Genomic DNA, 25,174 nt, shown 5'->3' on the forward strand with positions numbered 1-25,174 from the left:
GACTTTAGTTCAGCATTCAATACCATCATTCCAGACATTCTTCTAACTAAGCTAAACCAGCTACAGGTACCGGAACAGACTTGTAAGTGGATCACAAGCTTCCTAACAAACAGGAAGCAGCAGGTGAAGCTAAGCAAGATCACATCAAATACCTGTACAATTAGCACAGGGGCCCCCCAAGGCTGTGTGCTCTCCCCACTTCTCTTCTCTGTATACCAATGACTGCATCTCCAATGATCCATCTGTTAAGCTACTGAAGTTCGCAGATGACACAACAGTGATTGGTCTCATTCGAGACAATGACGAATCCGCATATAGACGAGAGGTCGAACGACTAGCCTTGTGGTGCAACCAAAACAATCTGGAACTGAACACACTCAAAACCGTAGAAATGGTGGTAGACTTTAGGAAAAACCCTTCCATACTTCCACCTCTCACAATACTAGACAACATAGTATCAACAGTAGAAACCTTCAAATTTCTAGGTTCTATCATATCGCAAGATCTAAAATGGACAGCTAACATCAAAAACATCAAAAACATCATCAAAAAAGGACAACAAAGAATGTTCTTTCTGCGCCAACTCAGTAAGCTCAAAATGCAATATCATGTTGCTCACATAATGAAAAAGGGACAGAACCTGTGGCATGCTTGCACAATCTTCTGTAGATGGACACAGACACAGGCCTAAAAGTCACTGTTAAACATTCAACCACTAACAATAGATGGAAGTTTGTGTGCATGTGTGTCTGTGTGCATGCGCACATATATATATTATGGACTGTATTCGTAGAACTTTTCTTGTATAGTCCACAAATACTGATACCCAAATAGATGTATTAGCCATTCATGTGTCATATGCGATTTTTCTAGCTTTGATTTTACTAATTTTCACGGTACAGACTTTTTTACTCACCTTGCAAATCTAATACAAGAAGTTCTCCTCGGGTATATTCATAACTCCAGTGAGAAAAAGCCAGCATAACTTCTTCCAACAAATTGCTAGGTGTGATTTCATCCCCATTGTTGTTATTGTACTTGCGGAATTCTCCTGTCATATATTTCTCTATTGTCAGCCACTGATTGGCTGAATGGCAATAAATTAAAAAGACTTCAAGGAATCTGAAAAGAAATGAGAGCATCTTTTCAGGAGGTGTTCTTCACACTGCTTTTGATGAATAAATAAATGGTACTAATTTCACGTACAACTTTCATCAACATATTTTTAACAACATTCACAAGCATAAGTATGTGCAGAATACATGTTAAAATGTAATGTTGTCCTATCCGGGTCTATGCAGAAATAAACCTAATTGAATTAAATGGCATTTATTCCCAAAAAGTATGTTTAGGACTACAGCCAAAAAGATGTCCTGAGATAATTAATCTAAGAGTTAACGAGGTCCTAATTTTCAGACAGTGTTTCATAAAATCTCCAAACTTGATGGGAAAATTGGACACCACTTTGAGAAAAACTATTATCATAATCCTAGCAAACAAATTACAGAGGACAAATCACCACCAGCAGCTTAATAACAGAATAAAAATATAATAATTGCAGCCTAGAAAATTCACTGCTGATTCCCAGGTAAACATATAAGAAGTGATTGGCTCTCACAAAACTATTAGCGCGCACACACACACACACACACACATATATATTTTGCAATAATCTGCAGTTTTCTGATACCTTTGTTAATTCCTACAGGAATTCCTAATTTCTACAGGACTTAATCCAATGTAGTCTTTTCTGCTAATTCTGAAGTTGGATACTCAAATGAAATCACTATTCACAGAATTAAAAGCGTGTCTTGTATTTCTTATTATCTTGTAAATCAAATAAATCTCCATTTTAAATATTTAGAATGAGCTTTTGATGTTGCTCATTAAATGAATACAGATGAATGGAGAAGCTTGAAGGAATCTGAAAAGAAATGAGAGCATCTTTTCAGGAGGTGTTCTTCACACTGCTTTTGATGAATAAATAAATGGTACTAATTTCACGTACAACTTTCATCAACATATTTTTAACAACATTCACAAGCATAAGTATGTGCAGAATACATGTTAAAATGTAATGTTGTCCTATCCGGGTCTATGCAGAAATAAACCTAATTGAATTAAATGGCATTTATTCCCAAAAAGTATGTTTAGGACTACAGCCAAAAAGATGTCCTGAGATAATTAATCTAAGAGTTAACGAGGTCCTAATTTTCAGACAGTGTTTCATAAAATCTCCAAACTTGATGGGAAAATTGGACACCACTTTGAGAAAAACTATTATCATAATCCTAGCAAACAAATTACAGAGGACAAATCACCACCAGCAGCTTAATAACAGAATAAAAATATAATAATTGCAGCCTAGAAAATTCACTGCTGATTCCCAGGTAAACATATAAGAAGTGATTGGCTCTCACAAAACTATTAGCGCGCACACACACACACACACACACATATATATTTTGCAATAATCTGCAGTTTTCTGATACCTTTGTTAATTCCTACAGGAATTCCTAATTTCTACAGGACTTAATCCAATGTAGTCTTTTCTGCTAATTCTGAAGTTGGATACTCAAATGAAATCACTATTCACAGAATTAAAAGCGTGTCTTGTATTTCTTATTATCTTGTAAATCAAATAAATCTCCATTTTAAATATTTAGAATGAGCTTTTGATGTTGCTCATTAAATGAATACAGATGAATGGAGAAGCTTGAAGTAATATCAGGAAAAAAAATAATGTACACACTTTATAAAGGATTTTATCGTGCCATACTGTTATCTGACTTGAGCAATTTTATCAGCATTGAACTAAACAAAAGGAACAAGATAGATAGATATATAAGATAGTGTGTGTGTGTGTATGTATGGTGTGTGTGTGTGTGTGTGTATGTGTGTGTGTGTGTGTGTGACAGAGAGACAAAGAGTTGAAATAAGCCCCAAATTAACTGTATTCCCTGAATAAATATCTAATACGAGGATCATTCTTTTAGTATTTATCACAGTCCTGAAAAGGAGTATCTTGTTTGTAATGACAGGTTTTGGTGGTCATTATATAAAGAGATGGAAGGGGAGGAATGATGGAATCTTGTTGTTGCTGTTCAGTCACTAAGTCATGTCTGATTCTTTGTTACCTGATGGACCACGGCACATTCTCTCCTTCACTGTCTCCTGGAATTTGCCCAAATTCATGTTCTTTGTGTCAATGACACTATCTAACCATCTCATGCTCTACTGTCCCCTTCTCCTTTTGCCTTCATTTTTTCCCAACATCAGGGTCTTTTCCAATGAGTCCTCACTTCTCATTAAGTGACAAAACTTGTCAATCAAAAGGTTGGAAGCTCAGCGGTTCGAATCCCTAGTGCTGCCCTGTAACGGGGTGAGTTCCCATTACTTGTCCCAGCTTCTGCCAACCTAGTAGTTTCGAAAGCACGTAAAAATGCAAGTAGAAAAAATAGGGACCACCTTTGGTGGGAAGGTAACAGCGTTCAGTGCGCCTTTGGCATTAAGTCATGCAGCCACATGACCACGGAGACATCTTCGGACAGCGCTGGCTCTTCAGCTTTAAAACGGAGATGAGCACCGCCCCCTAGAGTCGGCAACGACTAGCAAATATGTGCGAGGGGAACCTTTACCTTTACCTTTTCAATTTCTCCTCTTCCAAAGAACAATCAGGGGTGATTTCCTTTAGAATTGACTGATTTGACCACTTTGCAGTCCAAGGGACTCTTAAGAGCAGGATGAAATCTACTTACCTTCCCTACCAGAAGTGTGCACTCTGCTTGCGATTTTGGACCCTCTGCTCATGCGCAAAGCCTTCTGCGCATGTGCAAAAGATCAAAAAAAGGTTACTTCCTGTTAAAACCAGGAAATAACAATGTCCGTGTGGTGGGCGGAGCTTCACACTGCCGTCACCACCGGTTCTCCAAACCATGTGGCGCTGCTGCTACCAGTTTACCCGAACTGGTGTGAACCAATAGCATTTTACCCCTGCTCAAGAGTCTTCTCCAGCACCATAATTCAAAAGCATCAATTCTTCAGCATTCTGCCTTCCTTATAGTCCAACTCTCATACTGGGAAAACCATAGCTTTGACTATGATTTTATAGCTATGCCATAATTTTCCTCCCAAGGAGGAAAGTGTCTTTTAATTTCATGGCTGCAGTCACCATCTGCAGAGATCTTGGAGTCCAAGAAAATAAAATCTGTCATGGTTTCCATTTCAATGGAATATAGACTGTAATAATATGTAAAACATGTAAATAAATAGTCATCTAGTCCTCTAATAATTTTGGAATTTTAGTGCAGGATTGTATCTGCCTGTCTATTAATGACAGATATTATTAATTAAATCAACATATTGTATATAGAATGAATTATTTATTTATTTATTTATTTATTTATTTATTTATTTATTTATTTATTTATTTATTAAATTTTTATACCGCCCTTCTCCCAAAGGACTCAGGGCAGTGTACAGCCAAAATAAAACACTATATACATACAAGTTTAGTCTTTAACATTTTATTTCTAGAAACACATTTTTCATACCTGGGAGTGTATGGAATGCTATGGGGCTTCATTTGATTGAAGGTATATATCAATTTCTGAGCTGCCCTTTGCTGCTGTATTTCCTAAAAGTAATAATAAAAAAACCCCTAGATATATTATTTCAGTAATGTTTAAAATAACATTTAACAAGTTAGTGCTATTTCAACCCACGTTTTAAGTACGTCTATCCTTTTTAAGATTGTGATGAGACAATGTGATTTAACCAAATCTGCCCAATGACTCTTTCCAGAGATGAAGTAAGAACTGGATTCTGAAATCTCAGCTTAGAGATTGTATCAAAAACTACTAATTGGCTTGGGTGGGGAAAACTTAAAAGTACTCATAACTGTCATTCAAAGGACTGGATGAAAAATTCGTTTTCTTAGAAAACAAAATCACAAAACAATTTACAAAATATGAGTGAGCAGATCCCATCTACCTGTATTTATTCCCCTGACAAATAAGAAGAATATTCTTTCTGATCTTTCCAGTTTCTATTAAAATGATATTAACAGCTTTATGACCCCCCACTACAGAATAACTGTTCTGGAAGAGACCTTAGAGATCTTCTAGTTCAACCCCTGCTCATGCAGGAGATCCTATACCATTCCAGACAAATGGCTATCCAATATCTTCTTAAAAACTTCCATTTTAGCCATTCCCATAAATAGACACACTTTTGGGGAGGCAGGGCTGAGATGGCTGTTCACAGAGTTGGGATTTAGGTGACAATGGGATTTGACAGATCTCTTGGTGAACCACCATTTTAGACCAGGGTGGACCACAGTGAAGGTTCCTTTGGTAGAGTATTGCTTTTGTTGTTGTTAGTTACGAAGTCGCATCCGACCCATCGCAACCCCATGAAAAAAGTTTCTCCTGTCCTCTACCATCCTCTAGAGTCCACTTAAGCTCACTCCTACTGCTTCGGTGACTCCATCCAGCCACCTCATTCTCTGTTGTCCCCTTCTTCTTTTGCCCTCAATCTTTCCCAGCATGAGGCTCTTCTCCAGTGAGTCCTTCCTTCTCATTAGGTGGTCAAAGTATTTCAGTTAGAGCATTGCTAGCTTCCTGTTATTATTAGGGATTGCTGATCAGATTATACTCACTCTGAGACACAGATGGAGGACTGTGCTTTCATGGAAGATCTTCTGCCAAGTCTGAACAACTTCAGGAAGGAAAGATTTTACAATGAAAACTTCACCTAACTTGAGCACGTTATTTTCAGACCAGGTGCAGACAGCTTTCATGGCTCTCCTCAACCCACCATCCATTTCCTCCTGAGACAAAACTTGAATCATGGCAGCCATGCCGTGCTGTGACCAAGAGGACATGCTTTTATCAAGGCTCGAAGGTGAACTTTCTTCCAGTCTATAAATCGTTACTTCTTCTCCAGCTAAATAAATTTAACAAATAAATAAATAAATTGGAGATGTTGTAAAAAAAAAAATCCGAGATAGAAAATAGAAAAAACAATGAGATTAACAAAAAAAACCAATGAGATTAACAAGAGCAAAAATGCAAGGGTTTTTAATGACAATGTTTTCTAGTTATTTCTTGATATGATATTATACAAAATAATGCAAAAGATAGAGATATAGATGTGAGAGAGAGAGAGAGAGAGAGAGATGCACCATGATTTAATAAAAAATAACCAGGCAATAACATGATTGCACATTTTAAGTCTAAATTATTATGAATTTTCCTATTGACTGAAATGTTTTCATACATCAACATGGAATCTGGTACTCACCAAAAAACTGCACTGGTGTGAAAGGGATTGTTTGAGCCAGCCTCATTAGATTGTTTCTTTCAACAGCTGCAAAGAAGCAGGTTAATCATATGATCTGAAAATTCTTGCCCACCATTTTAAAAAAGAAAATTTGAAAACAGCTGTTACTCCTACAACCTTTGACTGGGAGACATAAAATATGATATAACAGTTGAAGTGATCAGAATAATGTTTTAATTTCATTCATGGAAGTAAAACTACTTTGTTAAAACATTATCTAAAGAGTATTTATTTCAGCATTTTAATTTTCTTACACTCTTATTTTCTGGCCACTGGCTGGAATGGGCAAAAAATATTGAATGGAGGAATAAATCTACTAGACAAAGATTGAGTTAGAGATGGAAAGGAACTTAAATGAACAATATAGCACTGGAAAATCTTCTTAAGAAACCATTGAAATCCTTTATTCAACCCTCAAGGGCCACCTACTGAATTTATTCTTCTGATTTAAATAAAATAGGCAGTATTTGATGATATCATTCTACCCTACAACTGATCTAAAGCCTTACTGTAAAGTACTGACAAAAGTTATTAAGATTTAAAGCTGAGTTTCCCTCAGATCTTTAGCAAATTAATGATACCTTGTCTGAACTCAAGGTATTCCCTTTCTATATTTCTTCTCAGATGGCAAAGCAGACTATAATATAGGATGTATTTATTTCTGGATATACATCAAGGTGGGGTAGTGGCATTTCAGAAATTTGTGTGAGTATTTTTGTAAACTCTACTAGTTATAAAATGATCCTTCACTTTATCCATTTTTGCAACATAAATTTGAACTATCTTATACATTCTAGACAATTTTTCTGGAATCATTTACCAGAAAATATATTTAACATTTGGCTTTTTTTCTTGCCATATAGATTTTGATATATCTTTCTGCTATTGTTCAGTTATCAGAATAGGTATTGTTTGAAGCAAAAAAACATTATCCTTGGCAAAAGATTCATTTTTTAAGAAAAATTCTCCCCAACAAACACAACTGTAATTTCTCCCATGTTAAGATTCTTTTTAGATATGATTATACTGCAAGATTATTATATGCACAAACATGTAAAGACTGAAATATCACAACGGAGGAATGGTTGGGAAAAATGACAGAATTAACAGATGGCAAAATCATTTGATTAGTGACAGATCAACAAGTACACTTATCAGTGACTAGAAACTCTTTATGGACTTTTTGTTCAAAAAAAAGAAAAATGGACTTGTGATTTATGGGTTTGAAGATTAGAAAGGGTAGCTTATGAAAAAAGAGAAATTATGATATAACTCTAGATAAAGAGGGCAAAATATAAATGTAATTATAACCGTTGTCAATGAGTTTGGAAGCCATTTATATATTTCCTTTTCCTTTTCCTTTTTTTCTTTTTCTTTTTTCTCTTTCTTTTTTTAGTTTTTCACCATTTTTTATTATTGTCTTAATTTTCTTTTATTGTTTTTACTTTTGTTTAAAAAAATATTCAATAAAAATAATTTTAAAAATTAATGTGTAACGTTTGAATAGATTTTCTTTTAAGTTTTATGAAAATCCAGCTTGGTTCTATTTTTAATATATAATAAACTCACCGCAGCAAATTTGCTATATACTGATATGTGTTTATAATATAATAGCTTTCATACTTATTGCAATAACAATAGACTACCTCTAACTATCAAATAATTGTTACCTGCTACAAATACTTCATTAGCAATCTAATCTTGAACAAAATTTGCAAAGACTGTGATATAGATATGTTCTTAAATGTGTGACAGTAAGGACATCTGCTGGTGGGTTTCACAAATTTCATCAGCTTTGACTATGTAGTTGTAGCTGCTTAGCAGGTTCATGTGTTCAGTGCTTCTGATACAGTGTGAAATCATTTTTAGGATAGGAATTCACTAGGGATTGATACTAAAAGCAGATTTATATCATCAGAAACTGAACTAGCTCATCCTCAATTTCCTCTATTTCCTTTTATTATATTTACTAAATATAATAGAAATTATATTTATAAAAGAAATTATATTATAAAGGAAATTTTATTTCTATGGCTTTTGATTATAGATCTGTTATTATCCTTTCCAGGAACCAATTTATTTTACCAACAACTACTTGGCATGCATAAAGCAGTGCTAACATAATAAATTATCTTAATCTCCCGAAGATACTCTCTTAGGAATTATTTTAATATACGGCTCTTGATAATGAGCTACTTCAAAGTCAGATAATTAGAAAATGATAGAGGGAAAAAATTAATATACTCAGCATACTCACTTAAATACTCACTACGTACCTGAGTAATGATGGTGCAAATCTTGAGGGGTTTTTAAGGAGAGTGAGATATCTGAAATATTTTTAAAACATTAATGTTAGATATGGAAAAAAAAATACTGTTGTCAGCACTATGCAATCAAGATTGCCACAAAATGATTGGAATGAAAGAGAATCCATTTTAACTTTTTATTAAATTATCAATAAAAAGCATATAATTATACTGGGGACCATAATATTATTTGTTTATTTCACAAGACCTGTATCTTCCTCTATTCCTAGCAGTCTTTGGGCAGAATACAACAGGTTAAAACAATTTTATAAATATCTTAATTGTATTAATATACAATTAAAACATTATTTTTAAAAGTCAATGTTCAATGTCAAAGTTACCAGTAAAATTAAAATAACAGCTAAACATATACCAGAATAAGATGCCTTTCAATTCAACTGAAAATCTGTTCAATTGAAGAACACTCTGGTTCCCTGAATTTTAACATTTATTACAAGTTTTATAAAGACAGATCTGTTTTTTTTAATGGCCAAAGGCTAGCAGTTTAAAATAACATATTGGGACAAATTAACCAGATACAGTTCAAAATTAAATTATGAATCAATATAAGGAAAAAAGAAAAAAGGATGGTAGATGAATAAAATAACTGAAAATTATAGAATACAACTTTTATAATAAGTAAATTTTAATTTAAACCTAGTGGTTACTGACAGCAATAGAGACAAGTGTTAAAAGTTTGCTATTTTCCTGGAAGCTTCACTACAGCAATCACTTAATTTTAAAAAATGCACTGTATTCTGTTGGCTCTATTTTGCATTTAGTGGTATTATTAATTCTGCTTTCCAAGATTGGACAGGCCAGGAATATATGTGTAACCATATTAATTTCAATAGTAGAACAGATAAAGAGATAACCTTGGAAAGGAACATTATGATGTTTCCCTGTTAAAACCATCGAGGGGAAGATATCTAGATATGCCCCCAATGAATATCTTTTGCTGTATTAATACAGAAAATTGGACCACACACTAAAATGTAGTGAAAGAGAGCGGTCAAAATAAAAGTGGTGTAAGGTGGTAGAACTAGTCTGAACTGGAGAGACAGTTTTTATTTGCAATCCAGAAATGGATATTATAGTTTGAAACTAACCATAATTTTCAGTAACTTGATATAATAGCTGAACATACATTACAGATGTTCAACAGGTCTTTGGATTTTTATAGGGGCTGTCAGATATATAACTAAGCAGTATTGCCTCATTTAATCTTTTTTTTTTCTTTTTCAATCCCTACCTATTTTCCATTTGTTGTATGACATTTAAAAGGTAAGACTAAACAAAACTCATCAATAATCTCTACAAATATTTCAGGATAATCGGTTATAGTAAGTTTCCAAATAGGAAAGGGTGAGTTAGTAGCGAGAGGCTCTTCTAAACTACCTTTGTTCTAAACATGCATTTGACTACACTATTTACAAATAAAATCAAAAAAACTTACTGCCATCTCCATCTAAACTTCTCAACCTTTTTGAAACAAAAAGTGGAATTAGATTTTTATCATTAATTTAACATGCATTCACACATGGAATGTTTCATTGTATTGAGAAACTTACATAACTTCATTCATTTTAATTTTGCATAATATATATATATATATATATATATATATATATATGTCTTTGGTTGTTCGGGTTTTCTCCCGTGTAAAATTGGAAGTGTCTTGGCGACGTTTCGACGAAGTCTCATTCGTCATCTTCAGGCTTCAGCTTCGTGCTTCTGGGAGCAATGTGTGATCGCAGCTGTTTCTTCCTTTTAACTGCTAGTGGGGGTTTGAACTGATTGGGTGGGAGCTTGGCTGTGCTCTGATTGGATGGGGTTTTTCTGTGCTCTGATTGGCTGGGGGTGTGTCCTGTGTTGGTGGGGGCTTGGTTGTGCTCAGTCTAGTCTGTGCTGCAGGGGGATTTGAGCTGGTGACCTGCATAGCTGTTGTTTGGCTTTGTGGTCGTGCTACATCTTCATAGTGGGTGTCAGTCTGCTGCATGAATGGATTGGAGGGGTTTGAAATGGCTAATGTTGCAGCTGCGGTCTGGCTTCTGGTCCTTGGTCGTGCTTTATGATCAGTGTGGGTTTGGGTCTGCTTTCTGGGTGGATGTGCGGTGGTGACATCCTGTGTGGACCTTGTGAGTGTGGGTCTGGTGTCATTCCTCGTGTTAGGGACTCGTTTGTCAATAAGGCGGGTTTCAAATGGCTGGTAGGCGGGAGGTGTCATCTCGTTTGTTCATGCTGTGTGGGCGTTTTTCTATCTCAATGGCTTCTCTGATTATTCTGTTGTTAAAGTGTTCAGTTTTGGCGATAGTTCTGGTCTTTTTAAAGTCAATATCATGTCCTGTGACTTTAAAGTGTTGGACCAGGGAAGAAGTTGGTTCCTCTTTTTTGAATGAGTTCTTGTGTTCTTCAATGCGTGCACTTATTCTTCTGTTGGTTTGTCCAATGTATGTGGTGGGGCAGGCGGTGCATGGGATTTCATATACTCCTTGATTTTCTAACTCAATTTTGTCTTTGGGGTTTCTTAGGATGGTGGATATTTTTCTGTTTGTGCAGAATGCTGTCTTGATGTTGTGTTTGTGGAGGATCTTGCTGATTCTGTCTGTGGTGCCTTTTATATATGGGAGGAGGGCTGTGCCGTTTTCTTGTTCTCTGTCTTGGATTTTAGTGGGGGGTTCTTTTTGGATTAGCTTGGTAAAACTAAGAAACCTCAGAAAACAAATATTGCACCTCTACGGGGAGGAAATCCACCATCTGACCAGGACCTATGAAAAACTAGAAGTCCAAAGAGCTTCCATTTTATGTGACCTCGCATTCCTACGAAACTGCCGCGATCAAAATTTAATCCCCAAATGCTTCCAATTGAAATTCCACTCCAAGTCTGCAGCCACCAAACGCATCCTAAAAAGAACAGAATTGGCCTTAATCAGAAATGAACTTCACACAAAAAGATTCCTCCTAGATCAAATCAACAAAGATCTCCTCACACTTCACCTCAAACTCAGCAACAAGATGCACCCTGCACTTTGGGACAAATCCAAACAACTTGCCGTCTGGAGAGCCGAAACACAGACCACCCTCAAGACAGACACGCACACCAACAAACTCAAGACTACAAGAACGCCAGAAACAAACCCTCCACCCTCACAGCAACACATGAAACAAACAGTGCATAACATCTCAGATAGGATCCTCACCAAAGCTGAAACCGATGTCCTTTCCAAAGGATTCAACTTTGCAGTCACTCCCAAAATACATCCCCACTGAAACCATTATATGCGGAGTTGAAACCAGCCTGACCAAAATCAACCCCGATGACGCTAACAAAATCAGACTCGAGATCTCCAACATCCTCTGCACCAGCAAGCCACCCAAAAGCAACTTACCCAAAGAGGAACAGACAGCACTACTTAACCTGAAAAAAGATACCAGCATAATAATCCTACCAGCAGACAAGGGCAACGCCACGGTGGTTATGAACACATCTGACTACCAAACCAAATTAACCAACCTACTCCAAGACCCTGCATACAAGCCCCTAAACACAGACCCCACCACCTACCTAGAAAAAACCACTAGATCCAAAATAAAAGCCTCCCCCATCAGCGAAGAAATCCAACAAAGAATCATTCCCAGAGAGAAATCATCCAGATGCCCTAAGCTCTATGGCCTCCCAAGATACACAAAGAAGGAACCCCCACTCAGACCCATAGTCAGCTCCATAGGCTCACCTCTACAAAACCTAGCCAAATTTCTCGCCAAACAACTACAGCCCTATGCAGAATCCATCACCTCACACGTAAAAAACTCATTCCAGTTCATAGAGATCATAAAGAAACAAAACTTACAGCCCAGCGACCTACTCGTGAGCTTTGATGTCATATCCCTCTTCACCCAAGTGCCAATCAAAGAAGCCTTGACAGCTATCCAAAACAAATATAACCCCCCCAAGCACATCCTAGATCTGACCAACCACTGCCTATCCAACACATACTTCATCTATAATGGACAAAAATACAAACAAGTAGAAGGAGCACCCATGGGATCACCCCTCTCACCTGTCATTGCCAATCTCTACATGGAACACTTTGAAACCCAAGCTCTAGAAAAATCTGATCACAAACCCAAACTCTGGCTCAGATATGTAGACGATACCTTCATAATCTGGCCACATGGGAAAGAAAAACTTGACAACTTCCTCACACACCTCAATAGCCTACACCCCAAAATACAGTTCACCATGGAAACAGAAATTAATAACCAACTTCCCTTCCTGGATGTCTTAGTCTACAGAAAACCCAATGGCTCCCTAGGACACACCATCTACCAGAAGAAAACACACACAAACCGCTATCTGCACGCACTCTCACACCACCACCCAGCACAGATCAACTCCGTAGCCAAGACACTCATCTCCAGAACAAAATGCTTAGCTGATGAACAACACCTAAAACCCGAACTAGACACTCTCACTAACGTACTAACATCCAATGGATTCCAAAGAAATAAGATTACCAAGCTAATCCAAAAAGAACCCCCCACTAAAATCCAAGACAGAGAACAAGAAAACGGCACAGCCCTCCTCCCATATATAAAAGGCACCACAGACAGAATCAGCAAGATCCTCCACAAACACAACATCAAGACAGCATTCTGCACAAACAGAAAAATATCCACCATCCTAAGAAACCCCAAAGACAAAATTGAGTTAGAAAATCAAGGAGTATATGAAATCCCATGCACCGCCTGCCCCACCACATACATTGGACAAACCAACAGAAGAATAAGTGCACGATTGAAGAACACAAGAACTCATTCAAAAAGAGGAACCAACTTCTTCCTGGTCCAACACTTTAAAGTCACAGGACATGATATTGACTTTAAAAAGACCAGAACTATCGCCAAAACTGAACACTTTAACAACAGAATAATCAGAGAAGCCATTGAGATAGAAAAACGCCCACACAGCATGAACAAACGAGATGACACCTCCGCCTACCAGCCATTTGAAACCCCGGCCCTTATTGACAAACGAGTCCCTAACACGAGGAATGACACCAGACCCACACTCACAAGGTCCACACAGGATGTCACCACCGCACATCCACCCAGAAAGCAGACCCAAACCCACACTGATCATAAAGCACGACCAAGGACCAGAAGCCAGACCGCAGCTGCAACATTAGCCATTTCAAACCCCTCCAATCCATTCATGCAGCAGACTGACACCCACTATGAAGATGTAGCACGACCACAAAGCCAAACAACAGCTATGCAGCTCACCAGCTCAAATCCCCCTGCAGCACAGACTAGACTGAGCACAACCAAGCCCCCACCAACACAGACCACACACCCCCAGCCAATCAGAGCACAGAAAAACCCCCATCCAATCAGAGCACAGCCAAGCTCCCACCCAATCAGTTCAAACCCCCACTAGCAGTTAAAAGGAAGAAACAGCTGCGATCACACATTGCTCCCAGAAGCACGAAGCTGAAGCCTGAAGATGACGAATGAGACTTCGTCGAAACGTCGCCAAGACACTTCCAATTTTACACGGGAGAAAACCCGAACAACCAAAGACCTATATACAAACACCCGTGAAAACCTCAGAAAACTTATATATATATATATATATATATATATATATATATATAGTAGTCATTACAATAGGTTCTAGGTTCTTTGAGCATTTATACATTAACTCGCGTTTCTTGATATCTCATGACTATTGATCAAGAAACTATTTAATTGTAAACTTTATCATTTGTACTCAGCATTTATTTTCTTGATATATTGTAAGTGGTGCATGCAAAGATATATTTCTATGCATTTTAGTGCATTTTTGGCACTAGTTTCAATGAGGATCGCATGCAGATTGAATTCATATTTATAATCACATATAAATAAATACATTTAACATAACTTCTTTTGTGATAAGCTTTTAAAATGGGACATCTCAATGAAGTTATTAAAGATCATAAAGGCATGTCAAATAATAGAACTAATATGGTTAACAACCATCAAAACTGCCATCTGCGATCAAACAGACAAGAATACTTACGAGTAGCTTCTGCTCAGATTATTCTTTCTATTCTTCTTAGTCCAAGCAATACTGTTATTTAAATCCTGAAAAAAAGGTTGTTGTTTCTATTATTTTTTTTATGAATAGGCATTTTAAATAAAAGTATGTGTTAGTTCATGATCAGTAACTTTCATATACCTATATACCTTCTTTCACGGTAAGCAGCATACATATTACACAAAATTGTAGCTTCTTTTAACTACAGTTTATTGAATCCACTTATAATATTACTCCATATTTGTGACTCACCAGTTATAATAGCTGGATGTTTTTGACCATGTTAAAATAAAATCAATCACTTCATGCAATATGCAAACACAAATATTATTACGGTAGTTCTTCACTAAGGATACTGAAAGGCAGAGAGCATCTAAGAATAGATACCATATTAAAAGCTAAGCCTCTAGTTTTCATCTCAAAATGTTTTCACGGCAGCCTTTGTTATTAATATTTAGTTATTGTAGATTTATTCAATGGATCAGAAAACAAACCTTTGCTTTCCATTATTTTATTTTATTTTTTTATGTCTATCCCTCCTTTATTACTATATAGGCAATTTAAGACAGCAAACATACATAATCCTTCCTTGAGATTTTCCATGTAGCAGCTCAGCTTGATTAAACTATTTAATTAGCAGCAAATATTTTTCTGGATCTAGTACAGGAAGTCCTCGACTTACAGCAGTTCGCTTAGGGACCATTCAAAGTTACAATTGCACTGACAATTGCAATTGCAAAGTTGCAAGTGACTGATGATCATTTTTCACGCTTACAATTGTTGCAGCATCCCCGTGATCATTCACATGATCAAAATTCAGACTCTTGGCAACTGACTCATATTTATGACGGTTGCTGGGGTCATGTGATCCCCTTTTACGACCTTCTGACAGGCAAAGTCAATGGGGAAGCCAGATTCACTTTACAACCATGGTACTAACTTAACAGCTGCAGTGATTTACTTAACACCTGTAGCAAGAAAGGTCGTAAAATGGGGCAAAACTCACTTAACAAATGTAGCAACAGAAAGGTTGGGTTCCGTTGTGGTCATAAATTGAGGACTACCTGTACTATAGCTTAGCAAGTTTGGTGGTATCAAAAAAGCAAACTGGATTCAGATTAGGAAAGTTCCAAAGTACCAATTATAAAAATTCTTTCATCAGCAGACTATATAAGGACTATGTAAAAGAGTTGATCAAAACATTCTGGAGTGTGCGTGAACCTTTTTAAAATAATAATAATAATAATGCTGCTATGTTTCTTTCCACCTTCCATAACTGCTACAGAAGGTATTTCTGGGAACAGCCATGAAAAATAGCTTCCAAAATAGCGATATGAACCTGGGAACAAAGATGGCTGCTTTTTTCAAATTGAGAAGACATGCTATGCACAAGCTCTCTACTTTCCAAAGGATCCCTTTGAAGGATTGCCTACCACCCAGAGGTGATATTTAGTAGGTTCTCACCAGTTCTGGAGAACCGGTAGCAGAAATTTTGAGTAGTTCAGAGAACCGGTAAATACCACCTCTGACTGGCCCCACCCCCATCTATTCTCTGCCTCCCGAGTCCCAGCTGATCAGGAGGAAATGGGGATTTTGCAGTAACCTTCCCCTGGAGTGGGGAGGGAATGGAGATTTTACAGTATCCTTCCCCTGCCACACCCACCAAGCCATGCCTACCAAGCCACACCCACAGAACCGGTAGTAAAAAAATTTGAATCCCACCACTGATACCACCAATCTATATTTACTCATCAATGCTATTTCCTTAACAATTAACAATCATATAAAACCTCAGCTTTTAAAGTTATTCTCCTCATAGATCCTTGACTTTATGTTTTGATAAGTTAGGCTTTTTAATCATTGATCTTTGAAAATATTATGGATTAATTACTTATTTCTTCACCAGCATCTTCTGTGCTTGCTATATTAAAAAAAAGGATCAGGTTTCTTTCCTTTAGTCACTAGAGATTCAGCAATTAATATAAATTACATACCATACAAATCTACCTTGCAAGTCTTACCTCTTGCGATTGTCTCAAGTAGTCACAGATTTGCACTGTCTGCCTCACCAGTTCTTGATTTTTCATTTCCTGATGCATACAACTGATATGATCTAAACCTAGCCAAGTAAACAAATGTAAGAGCAGTATGTTCAAAGTCGTTGCAAGTATCTTGTTCCCCAAAAAGTGAAGATATCCATATCAATAAATCAATTTAAAACAAGATGGTTCTTATCCTCTACCTTTGACAAATAGGACTTTCATAAGGGTTACGCAATGTCAACAGAGACTGTGTCATGATGGACTCTTTTTAGACATGAGAGACAAGCTCTTTTTTTCACCCTTTGTTTGACTGTCACTAGGATATTGTTATCAGTCGAGGGACTGAAGGGTATGGGAAAGGAAATCTGCATAATCCGGTTTGATGAGAAACGATTTATATAATCAAGTGCAGGTAGTCCTCGTCTTACAACAGTTCATTTAGTGACTGTTTGAAGTTATAGTGGCACTGAAAAAAGTGATTTATGACCACTTTTCACACTTACAACCGTTACAGCATCTCCGTGGTCATGCGATCAAAATTCAGACATTTGACAACTGGTTCATATTTATGACAATTGTGGTGCCTTGGAGGTTATGTGATCCCCTTTTGCAACAAAGGCAATGGGGAAGCCAGATTCACTTAGCAGCCATGCTACTAACTTAACAGCTGGAGTGATTAACTTAACAACTATGGCAAGAAAGACTGTAAAATGGGGCAAAACTCACTTAACAACTGTTTCGCTTAGCAACAGAAATTGTGGGCTCAATTGTGGTTGTAAATTGAAGGCCACTTGTTATTAATATAATCTGGATAAGGTAGGTGAAAATAAAAGAATGTTGGCCATGGGGATGAAGCCAGAGGTGGGTTTCAGCAGGTTCTGACCAGTTCTGGAGAACTGATAGTGGAAATTTTGAGTAATTCGGAGAACCGGTAGTAAAAATTCTGACTGGACTCGCCCCCAAATCCCAGCTGATTGGGAAGAAATGGGGATTTTGCAGTAACCTTCCCCTTGCTTGGGGAGGAAATTGATATTTTACAGTATTCTTCCCCTATTATGCCTACCAAGCCATACTCACCAAGCCACACCCACTAACCCATGCCATGCCCACCAAGCCACACCCACAGAACCAGTAGTAAAAATTTTGGAAACCCACCACTAGATGAAGCGTGCTAAATATTTTAAATATTTCTGTGATTCTGGGATTAAATAGTGGTAATTTGCATGTGTTAACTCCCTGCAATATTTAAGGCTTGAATTTTACTTTTAAAAAACTCCACAAATAAAGACAGGCTAAAAAAACCAACATTCTAGTTTTATCAATGCTTGGCTCCTGCAATCCTCAGAGGGAGGAGGAGGAGTGGAACTTCTAGCAAAATAGAGTTAACTAATCCTGTTCTTTAGAACTCATGAAAGTTTTGCTGGTTCCATGCAATGTCTTCTTACTGGACCACAAATGGAAATTAATATACTGATGATCAAACCAACATTCAATAGTAAACCCTGTTAACTCTGTAGAAAAAAATCATACATTCCACAGGGACCCAAGATTTGTTGTAAATTGTATATCTGTAACTTGTTACTTATGATTTGAAAATGTGTTCTTTCTGTCCCTCATGGTAGATCTACAACTTGTGAAATTAGATTAATATATTTGTTATTCTTCAAATTCATAATATTGTAATTCTTCCCAAGAAGTTTCTTAGCCTGTCTTTATAACTTGTTCTCTTAAGGGGTTATTTTCAACAGTATGCATGGTTTTCTTTTAGTCCTGTAGGTAATCTTCATGGGCCTAATATGACATACTTAGTTGCTTGAAGTGAGACACGGTCAGCCATTTGGCCCTGCATTCCTCTTTGTCTTCGGCAAGTTTACTGTCAAGTGGTTCCAAATTCACTTGGATGCTCTGAGGGCAACTATCGACTGTAATCAACTGCCAAGAGAAAAGAGAAAATAAAAATCAGCCAAAGGTCCAGAAAAATCAAATATCAATTTGAATATCACCTGGACCGCTGTCATATTTTCAGGCCCTCTAAAAGCAATGTCCGTTATCCCCATACAAACAGAGATTAGAGTGTTAAGGGGAAAAACGGCATGACTCAAATAGAGTAGAAACAAGATACAAAAATAGACCTAGCCCCAATTTTTATCCAAAGTCAAATCAAGATATTTCAATAAAAGTATTTGCATGCTCCATGAATTGTATTCATTATGCAATACAAGTAGTTGACAGCAGGGAAGAAGCAATTTTGCTTATATACCAATCAGTTGAAATGGTAAAAATGTCATCAGCTGTAGGATTAAAAGTCACAATACTTTGGGGGATTCTATTCATGGGATGAAATACTGTGATTAAGCAAATAGTACTATATAAAACATGTATTTTTCCTGCGGATTGTATCCTACAATTCCAGATGACTCATTTCATCAAACATTTGAAAATTCGGAATATGATTCACAAAACAAAAAAAGTTATCTCTGTGGATTAACTACTCCAAAACCTGCTGCTCTGAAATAATCTTCAGAGGAGATGAACAGCTTTTCTTTGAAAACATGTTAACTATGCATTGCAGTTTTCAAATAACCATCCTCTATTTGAAGGGCTAGCTTCTATTTTTGATGAATGTTTGTCCTTTGTTTTATTAATGCACTGTCTGCAAACAATTAATTAAAACCAGAAGTTTTAATCACACCCAGACAGACCCACCCACACCGAGTATATATAGATACAGTATATATAGATATAGTGTGTGTATATATGTGTGTGTGTGCATGTGTATGTATATATATGTGTACATACAAACATAAATTTATATGCACACAAACTCTAACAACAGGTAACTCTAATTCTATGAATACCTACTGGAACTTGAAGAGTTTTTCGCTTTTTCCTTGAAGATCTCCTTTCTTTGTTTCCAAATTTTGCCTTGGCCCATACTGACTGACAGAGCTGAGTAGATTTTGAAAATTCTAAGAATAAAAAGGGCGAGGAGACAAATTCATATTTCAAGGAAGCCTACAAGTTTTGCAGGGACGTTTTTGTTAAGAGATAAGACATATTGTGATCAATGGAGTTTACTTTTAGGTATGCCTCTTTTTAGCATTAACAGTTTGCAACACCATAGAATCATTTTTAATACAATGGAATATTTAAAGTTAAAGACACTATGAAGTCAAGCGATAAAAGTGGCTTGCCACAGACTTCTTACAAGATATTTTCTAGCAATATTTTAAAAAACACTTATTATACATATTTATCTAGAATGTATCTCATTCTGCAACTAAACAAGTTCAATGTTCTGTTTAATCATAGAATAATATATATATTTATTTTATTTTATAAGCGTCTAACAAAAAATTAGTATATTTCAACATACTAATATTCCATACATTTCCTTGTCTGTCATATTTGTAATTACTTATTTAATTACAAATATTTACCTGCTGCCCAGCTTAAACAACTCCAAGTGGTTTACAATTTATTTTCCTCTTTTCACAAACATAACAGATTACCTCGCATATCATTTGCACTCTAAAAGCTGACTATGAATGATGTACATGTAGACCCAATAAATGGAGGATCGTTTGGGGAAGGCTGAATTGGTCCTCACATTATGCTGAGGAATAGCTAAGGATTAAACTATTTTTCTATTGTAGACAAAAGTATGAGAAAAGAGGAGGGGAGGGGAGACGAAAATCTTTGAGGTGTATGGAGGAAGAGTGTCAAGTAACATTTCATATGTCATTATAATATTGCATATACTTATATATCATTATAATTTTGTTTGCCCTGTGATTTCATAAAATGTGTCGTATCATTATAATGTTATTGTCAGGCCTGGAAGCCATCTTTTACATTGGGCCTTCAGGCCTGCCACATTTTCTATTGTGGGAAAATGGGAGGGAGGATTATATGGAGTATGGGAGATATATAGTCAAAATAACATTCCTTTCTCAGAGAGTCAAGGACACCTTGCCCTGGCACCTGGAGTCGGATGACTGGGAGGCATCTCCAGTTGGAACGGTGGATGATTGGATCATGTGGTGGACATGTTGGTATTGGGCAGGGACTTGAACTTTCCTTTGGGTGGGGAAAACCTGGAAGCTTTCATATTCGGGTTTTCCCAGATAGGCCAATATGACATCTCTAATAAAATGGAACTTTGAGGAATCTCAAGCCTTAGAGTCTTTTATTGTTGGGGGTTTACTTGGAACCTTGACATTAACCCTAATCTTGACAGCTATTGCATACTCTTCCAAGATACTATTAATGTCATTGGTGCCCGCAGTTGCCATCTTGCTGATAGTTGAAGTAAGATCGCTCTGTTTATATAACCTGAGAATTAAAACCACATGGCACACAGTATTGTTTGAACCCAATCGCTGGTTAATACCGATTTAATTTATTTGTATTCTGCCTTCTACATATACACACACACAGAGAGACAGACAGACAGCTACAAGAAGGCAGAAAAATGCAAATATAGAAAAACTCTTTTTTTAAAAAAATACAGGTATTCCTTGACTTACAACCACATTGGGACCAGATTTTCCGTTGCTAAGCAAGGTGGTTAATAAGTGAGTTGCACTGCCTTTTAGTTAGGCTAATCACCTTTGTTAAGTGACTCATGCAGTCGTAAATCTGGCTTCCTCCATTGACTTTGCTTGTCAGAGGTCAGCTGGGAAGGATGCAAATGGCGCCCCCAAGATGCTGTACCCATCACAAATACATGCCCTTGCCAAGTGCCCAAATTTTGATCCTGAGACTGTTGGGGATGCTGGATGTGATGATCGTTACTTCAAGGTTGCTAAACGCATGGTTGTAAGACGAGAATTACCTGTATATGCAATAAAGCAGGGGTCTCCAACCTTAGCAACTTTAAGCCTGGTGGACTTCAACTCCCAGAATTCCCCAGCCAGAAGTCCACCAGGCTTAAAGTTGCCAAGGCTGGAGACCCCTGCAACAGAGCTCTCTCTTTGAAGATGAAAGCACAAGAAGAGGAGAAAACTCAAATTTGGTTGTTATTGCCTTTTATTTTGCAGGTTTTTGCTGCTTTCTCAGCACCACGGGCACAAAAGCTGCTCCCTTTGCAGAAAGGCCAATTTCTCTTGAGAGGATTGATCCAGACAGACATGCTGCGCTGGAAAGTGAGGCGAGACTGGGAGCTGTCACTACTGTACTCTGATACGTCCGAACTGTAAGAGAAAGATTTGGATTCCTTGATCTGCACATGCGGAGGACTGTAACGGCCGTCTTCTTTGTCACGGAGCGATTGTTGACATGCTTGCTGCCTTGACCAAGTGCCACAATCTCTCTTCTCATTGTCTTCCAGGAAGCCCCAATTTACATAACCTTTTCCTGGTCCCTCACAGTGATAAGGAGAAGATTGAGAGATCTCACTGATGCTATTAACTGCGTGGATGGACAAATGGTGTTCGGCAGCAGTTTTGTTTTCTTTCTTAGCCACAGAAATGTTCAGCTCCTGCACTTGGCTGATAACCGGCATTGTTTTTGCCACATTATTGGCACTGCATACATGGCATTGAGGGATGATATCACTCTGCTTCATTTTTAAGTCCTCATCCTTAAGCTCATTTAAAGTAGTCGAAAAGGCCAAACTTAAACCAGCATCTTCAGATGTTCCTTTCTGATCCGGAGGCACAAGAAGAAACTGTCCGTATCGAGAGCCTGATTTATTCCCTGAAGATAACTCCGATGACAGAAGGCCATTTTCAACTTCCTGTTCTTGATCTTTCTTGATTAATTGGATTTCCCCACAGTTTAGGCCATCCAGAATGGGATGGTCCCCTCCTAATGACCAATGGCTTCTGGCTAGGTTCCTCTGAAGAGAAGGTGGCATGCTGTAGTAATTGTACTTGATGTTCTCACTTTCCATACAACTCAAAGCCTTTGAACATAGAGTGTTGCTCCAACTATGCGGAAGCTTTCTACAGGTCTGGTGCTTCTGTTCAGAGAGAAAAACTTCGCCTTCTTGCAAGGTATCCACAGCTGAAATGACTTTGAGAGTATCAACCGTTAAAACTGAGAGGTCCTGTAAGTGTCCCAGCTGGCTGTCCAAGGCAAGCAAAGAATCCTTGATATAAATTACTTTGTCGTGAATCTCCTTCAGCTGTGAAAACATTTCTTCAACTCTGGGGGAAGAACATCCAAAAATTATATTCCTAGTGCATGATTCACTACACTAAAGTAATGTATTTACTGTATTTTCCAACTGGTAAATTAGACGCTCATTAGATATGAAGTCAAATAGTTTCAGCACTTGCATTTTCTACTCTATAACTCTTGATTACTGCAAGGTGTTTATGATTCATAGAATCGTTCGTCACAGTGGTGAAATCTGAACGGGTCTACTACCGGTTCGCTGGCTGCGCATGTGCACTAAATGCAAGGTGCGCATGCGTGCACAGTGCATGCCAAAAGGAGGCATGCGGTAAGCAGAACAGCGCGCAGGGGGGTTAATCAGCTGTGGCGTGCGGTCTTTTTTTTTACGTTTAAAAGCATTTTTTTACAACCTATTCGTCCAAATAGATTGTAAAAAAAATGCTTTTTAAAGTAAAAAAAAAAGGCTCTGATGATCAGGCAGCTCAGCTGTGATTGTCGGACCCTTTTTTTAACCATTTAAATGCATTTTTAAAAGAAGCGGCAAGCAGGCAAGCGGGCAATTGGGTGGGCATGGGCGGGGGGGGGGGGGAATTTTGCTACTGGTTCTCCGAACCACCCGCCACCATTGCTACTGGATCGGCTGATCCGGTCCGATCCGGGAGCATTTCACCCCTGGTTTGTCATAAATTTGTCTGAAACAAATTTAAATAGTTTGCAGTCTGCTAAAACAATTTCAGTGCCCAAAAGTTTGGTCTATATAATCATTTGAGTAATAGAATAGTATTTGTTCAATATAATTCAGCATAACTCAAAATTTAGTTAAATAAATCTTTGCTCTCTGCATTAAACTGAAGAATGCCTAAAGAATTTAACAGGATGGCGTAGGTTAAGGAATTTATTCAATTTTTTTTCAGAATGACTTACATATTATCTATTATTATTATTTTGTTCCACTATATTGCGTAATACAATAATAAAATATTTAATTAACATTTAAATATTTATTACCAGTTCAACATGCTTTATTGCCAAAAATTAGGAGGGGCAGTTCAAAATTGAGAGATTTGCATACATGATCTGGCTCTTTTACATATGACATTGCATATATGCACAAAGGGGCAGGGTTTTCATTATGATGCTGTGATTGGCATCTTATAAATTTTGGACCCTCCCCCCATCAATGCCACTGTTGCTAAGTATCAAAAGAACTATTAATACAAGCTTCAGCAGGCAAGAAGCAGACCAGCACAGCTACAACAGCATTTACTGACTCAAAACTAGAAGTGAGGAACAGCAGGCAAATCCTTGTAATTTATATTCTAGGCCAGGGTTGTCCAAACTTGGCAACTTTAAGACTTGTGGACTTCAACTCCCAAAATTCACCAAACCAGCAAAGCTGGCTGAGGAATTCTGGGAGTTGAAGTCCACAAGTCTTAAAGTTGCCAAGTTTGGACACCCCTGCTCTAGGTTCACAGGGCCTTAACCAATCATAGTACTTGAAAAAGCCCACCCAAATATGAATGTTCTAAGTTTCCCTCCAAAACAGTTGGAGTTAACAGTAAGGGTCATCTAAAGGTTAGTTTCACTTTAGCAGGGCTTAACACAACTATATACAGTATATTCAATACATAACAACGGCCTACCTCTCCTTTGTAACACGGATCTGTTCACTATCGCTGAAATGAAAGCTTTCCTTCTTTTCATGTAAGTACTGTTCCACACACTGTTCTTCAAAATCATGAAGCTTTTTTAATTCTTCATCACTCAGGTACAGTTCTGGGTAAAGCAATAACAAATCAATTTTACCCTTGTTGGATTTAAATAACCCTAGTGATCAAACATGTGACAGAAACATGTCTGTTACAGGTGAAAGGGTGAAACCTTTCAACAGTGTTGATTAACACTGTTAATAGGGAGTGGTGAAATGAAATGACAATGATGCGTGAAGACGTAAGTTGGTTTTTTAGGCCTTCGATTACGATGGATAGAGACCCTGGTTAGTTATGCTTTGTCTATGAATTTGCATAGAGCAACTGGATGCCATCTTGTTTTGTTCTGTATTGTGTTTTATTGGCTATTACATGTGAGTCAACCAGAATAAAATAATAAAATATAATAAATAAAATCCTTTTCTCTTCCGTTGTAGTTTCCATTAATCTTATACAAACCACACACACGTGCACACAAATATCGCGTATAGTCTGTTCTTCATATTTTGTTAAATAAGGGATGATATTGAAAAAAGTTGGGTTTTTTTTCCCTGCGTATAAAGACAGCCC

At 37.3% G+C, this 25,174-nt stretch overlaps 1 protein-coding gene across 1 annotated transcript in view; it reads right to left on the minus strand.

Annotated features, from left to right (window-relative positions):
* Positions 1 to 18,575: 18,575 nt before the first annotated feature.
* TRPM6 (transient receptor potential cation channel subfamily M member 6) overlaps positions 18,576 to 25,174 on the minus strand; it is a 66,267-nt gene continuing 59,668 nt past the window's right edge. The window contains exons 26-28 of the mRNA XM_058173146.1: positions 24,539 to 24,671; positions 19,635 to 19,741; positions 18,576 to 18,704 (exon numbers count right to left, since the gene is read on the minus strand). Of these exons, the coding sequence (XP_058029129.1) occupies positions 18,688 to 18,704; positions 19,635 to 19,741; positions 24,539 to 24,671 (257 nt within the window). The 3' untranslated portion in view covers positions 18,576 to 18,687. The remainder of the gene's footprint in view (positions 18,705 to 19,634; positions 19,742 to 24,538; positions 24,672 to 25,174) is intronic.

Source organism: Ahaetulla prasina, chromosome 2, assembly GCF_028640845.1.
Source record: "Ahaetulla prasina isolate Xishuangbanna chromosome 2, ASM2864084v1, whole genome shotgun sequence".
In the NCBI taxonomy this organism is placed as follows: Eukaryota; Metazoa; Chordata; class Lepidosauria; order Squamata; family Colubridae; genus Ahaetulla; species Ahaetulla prasina.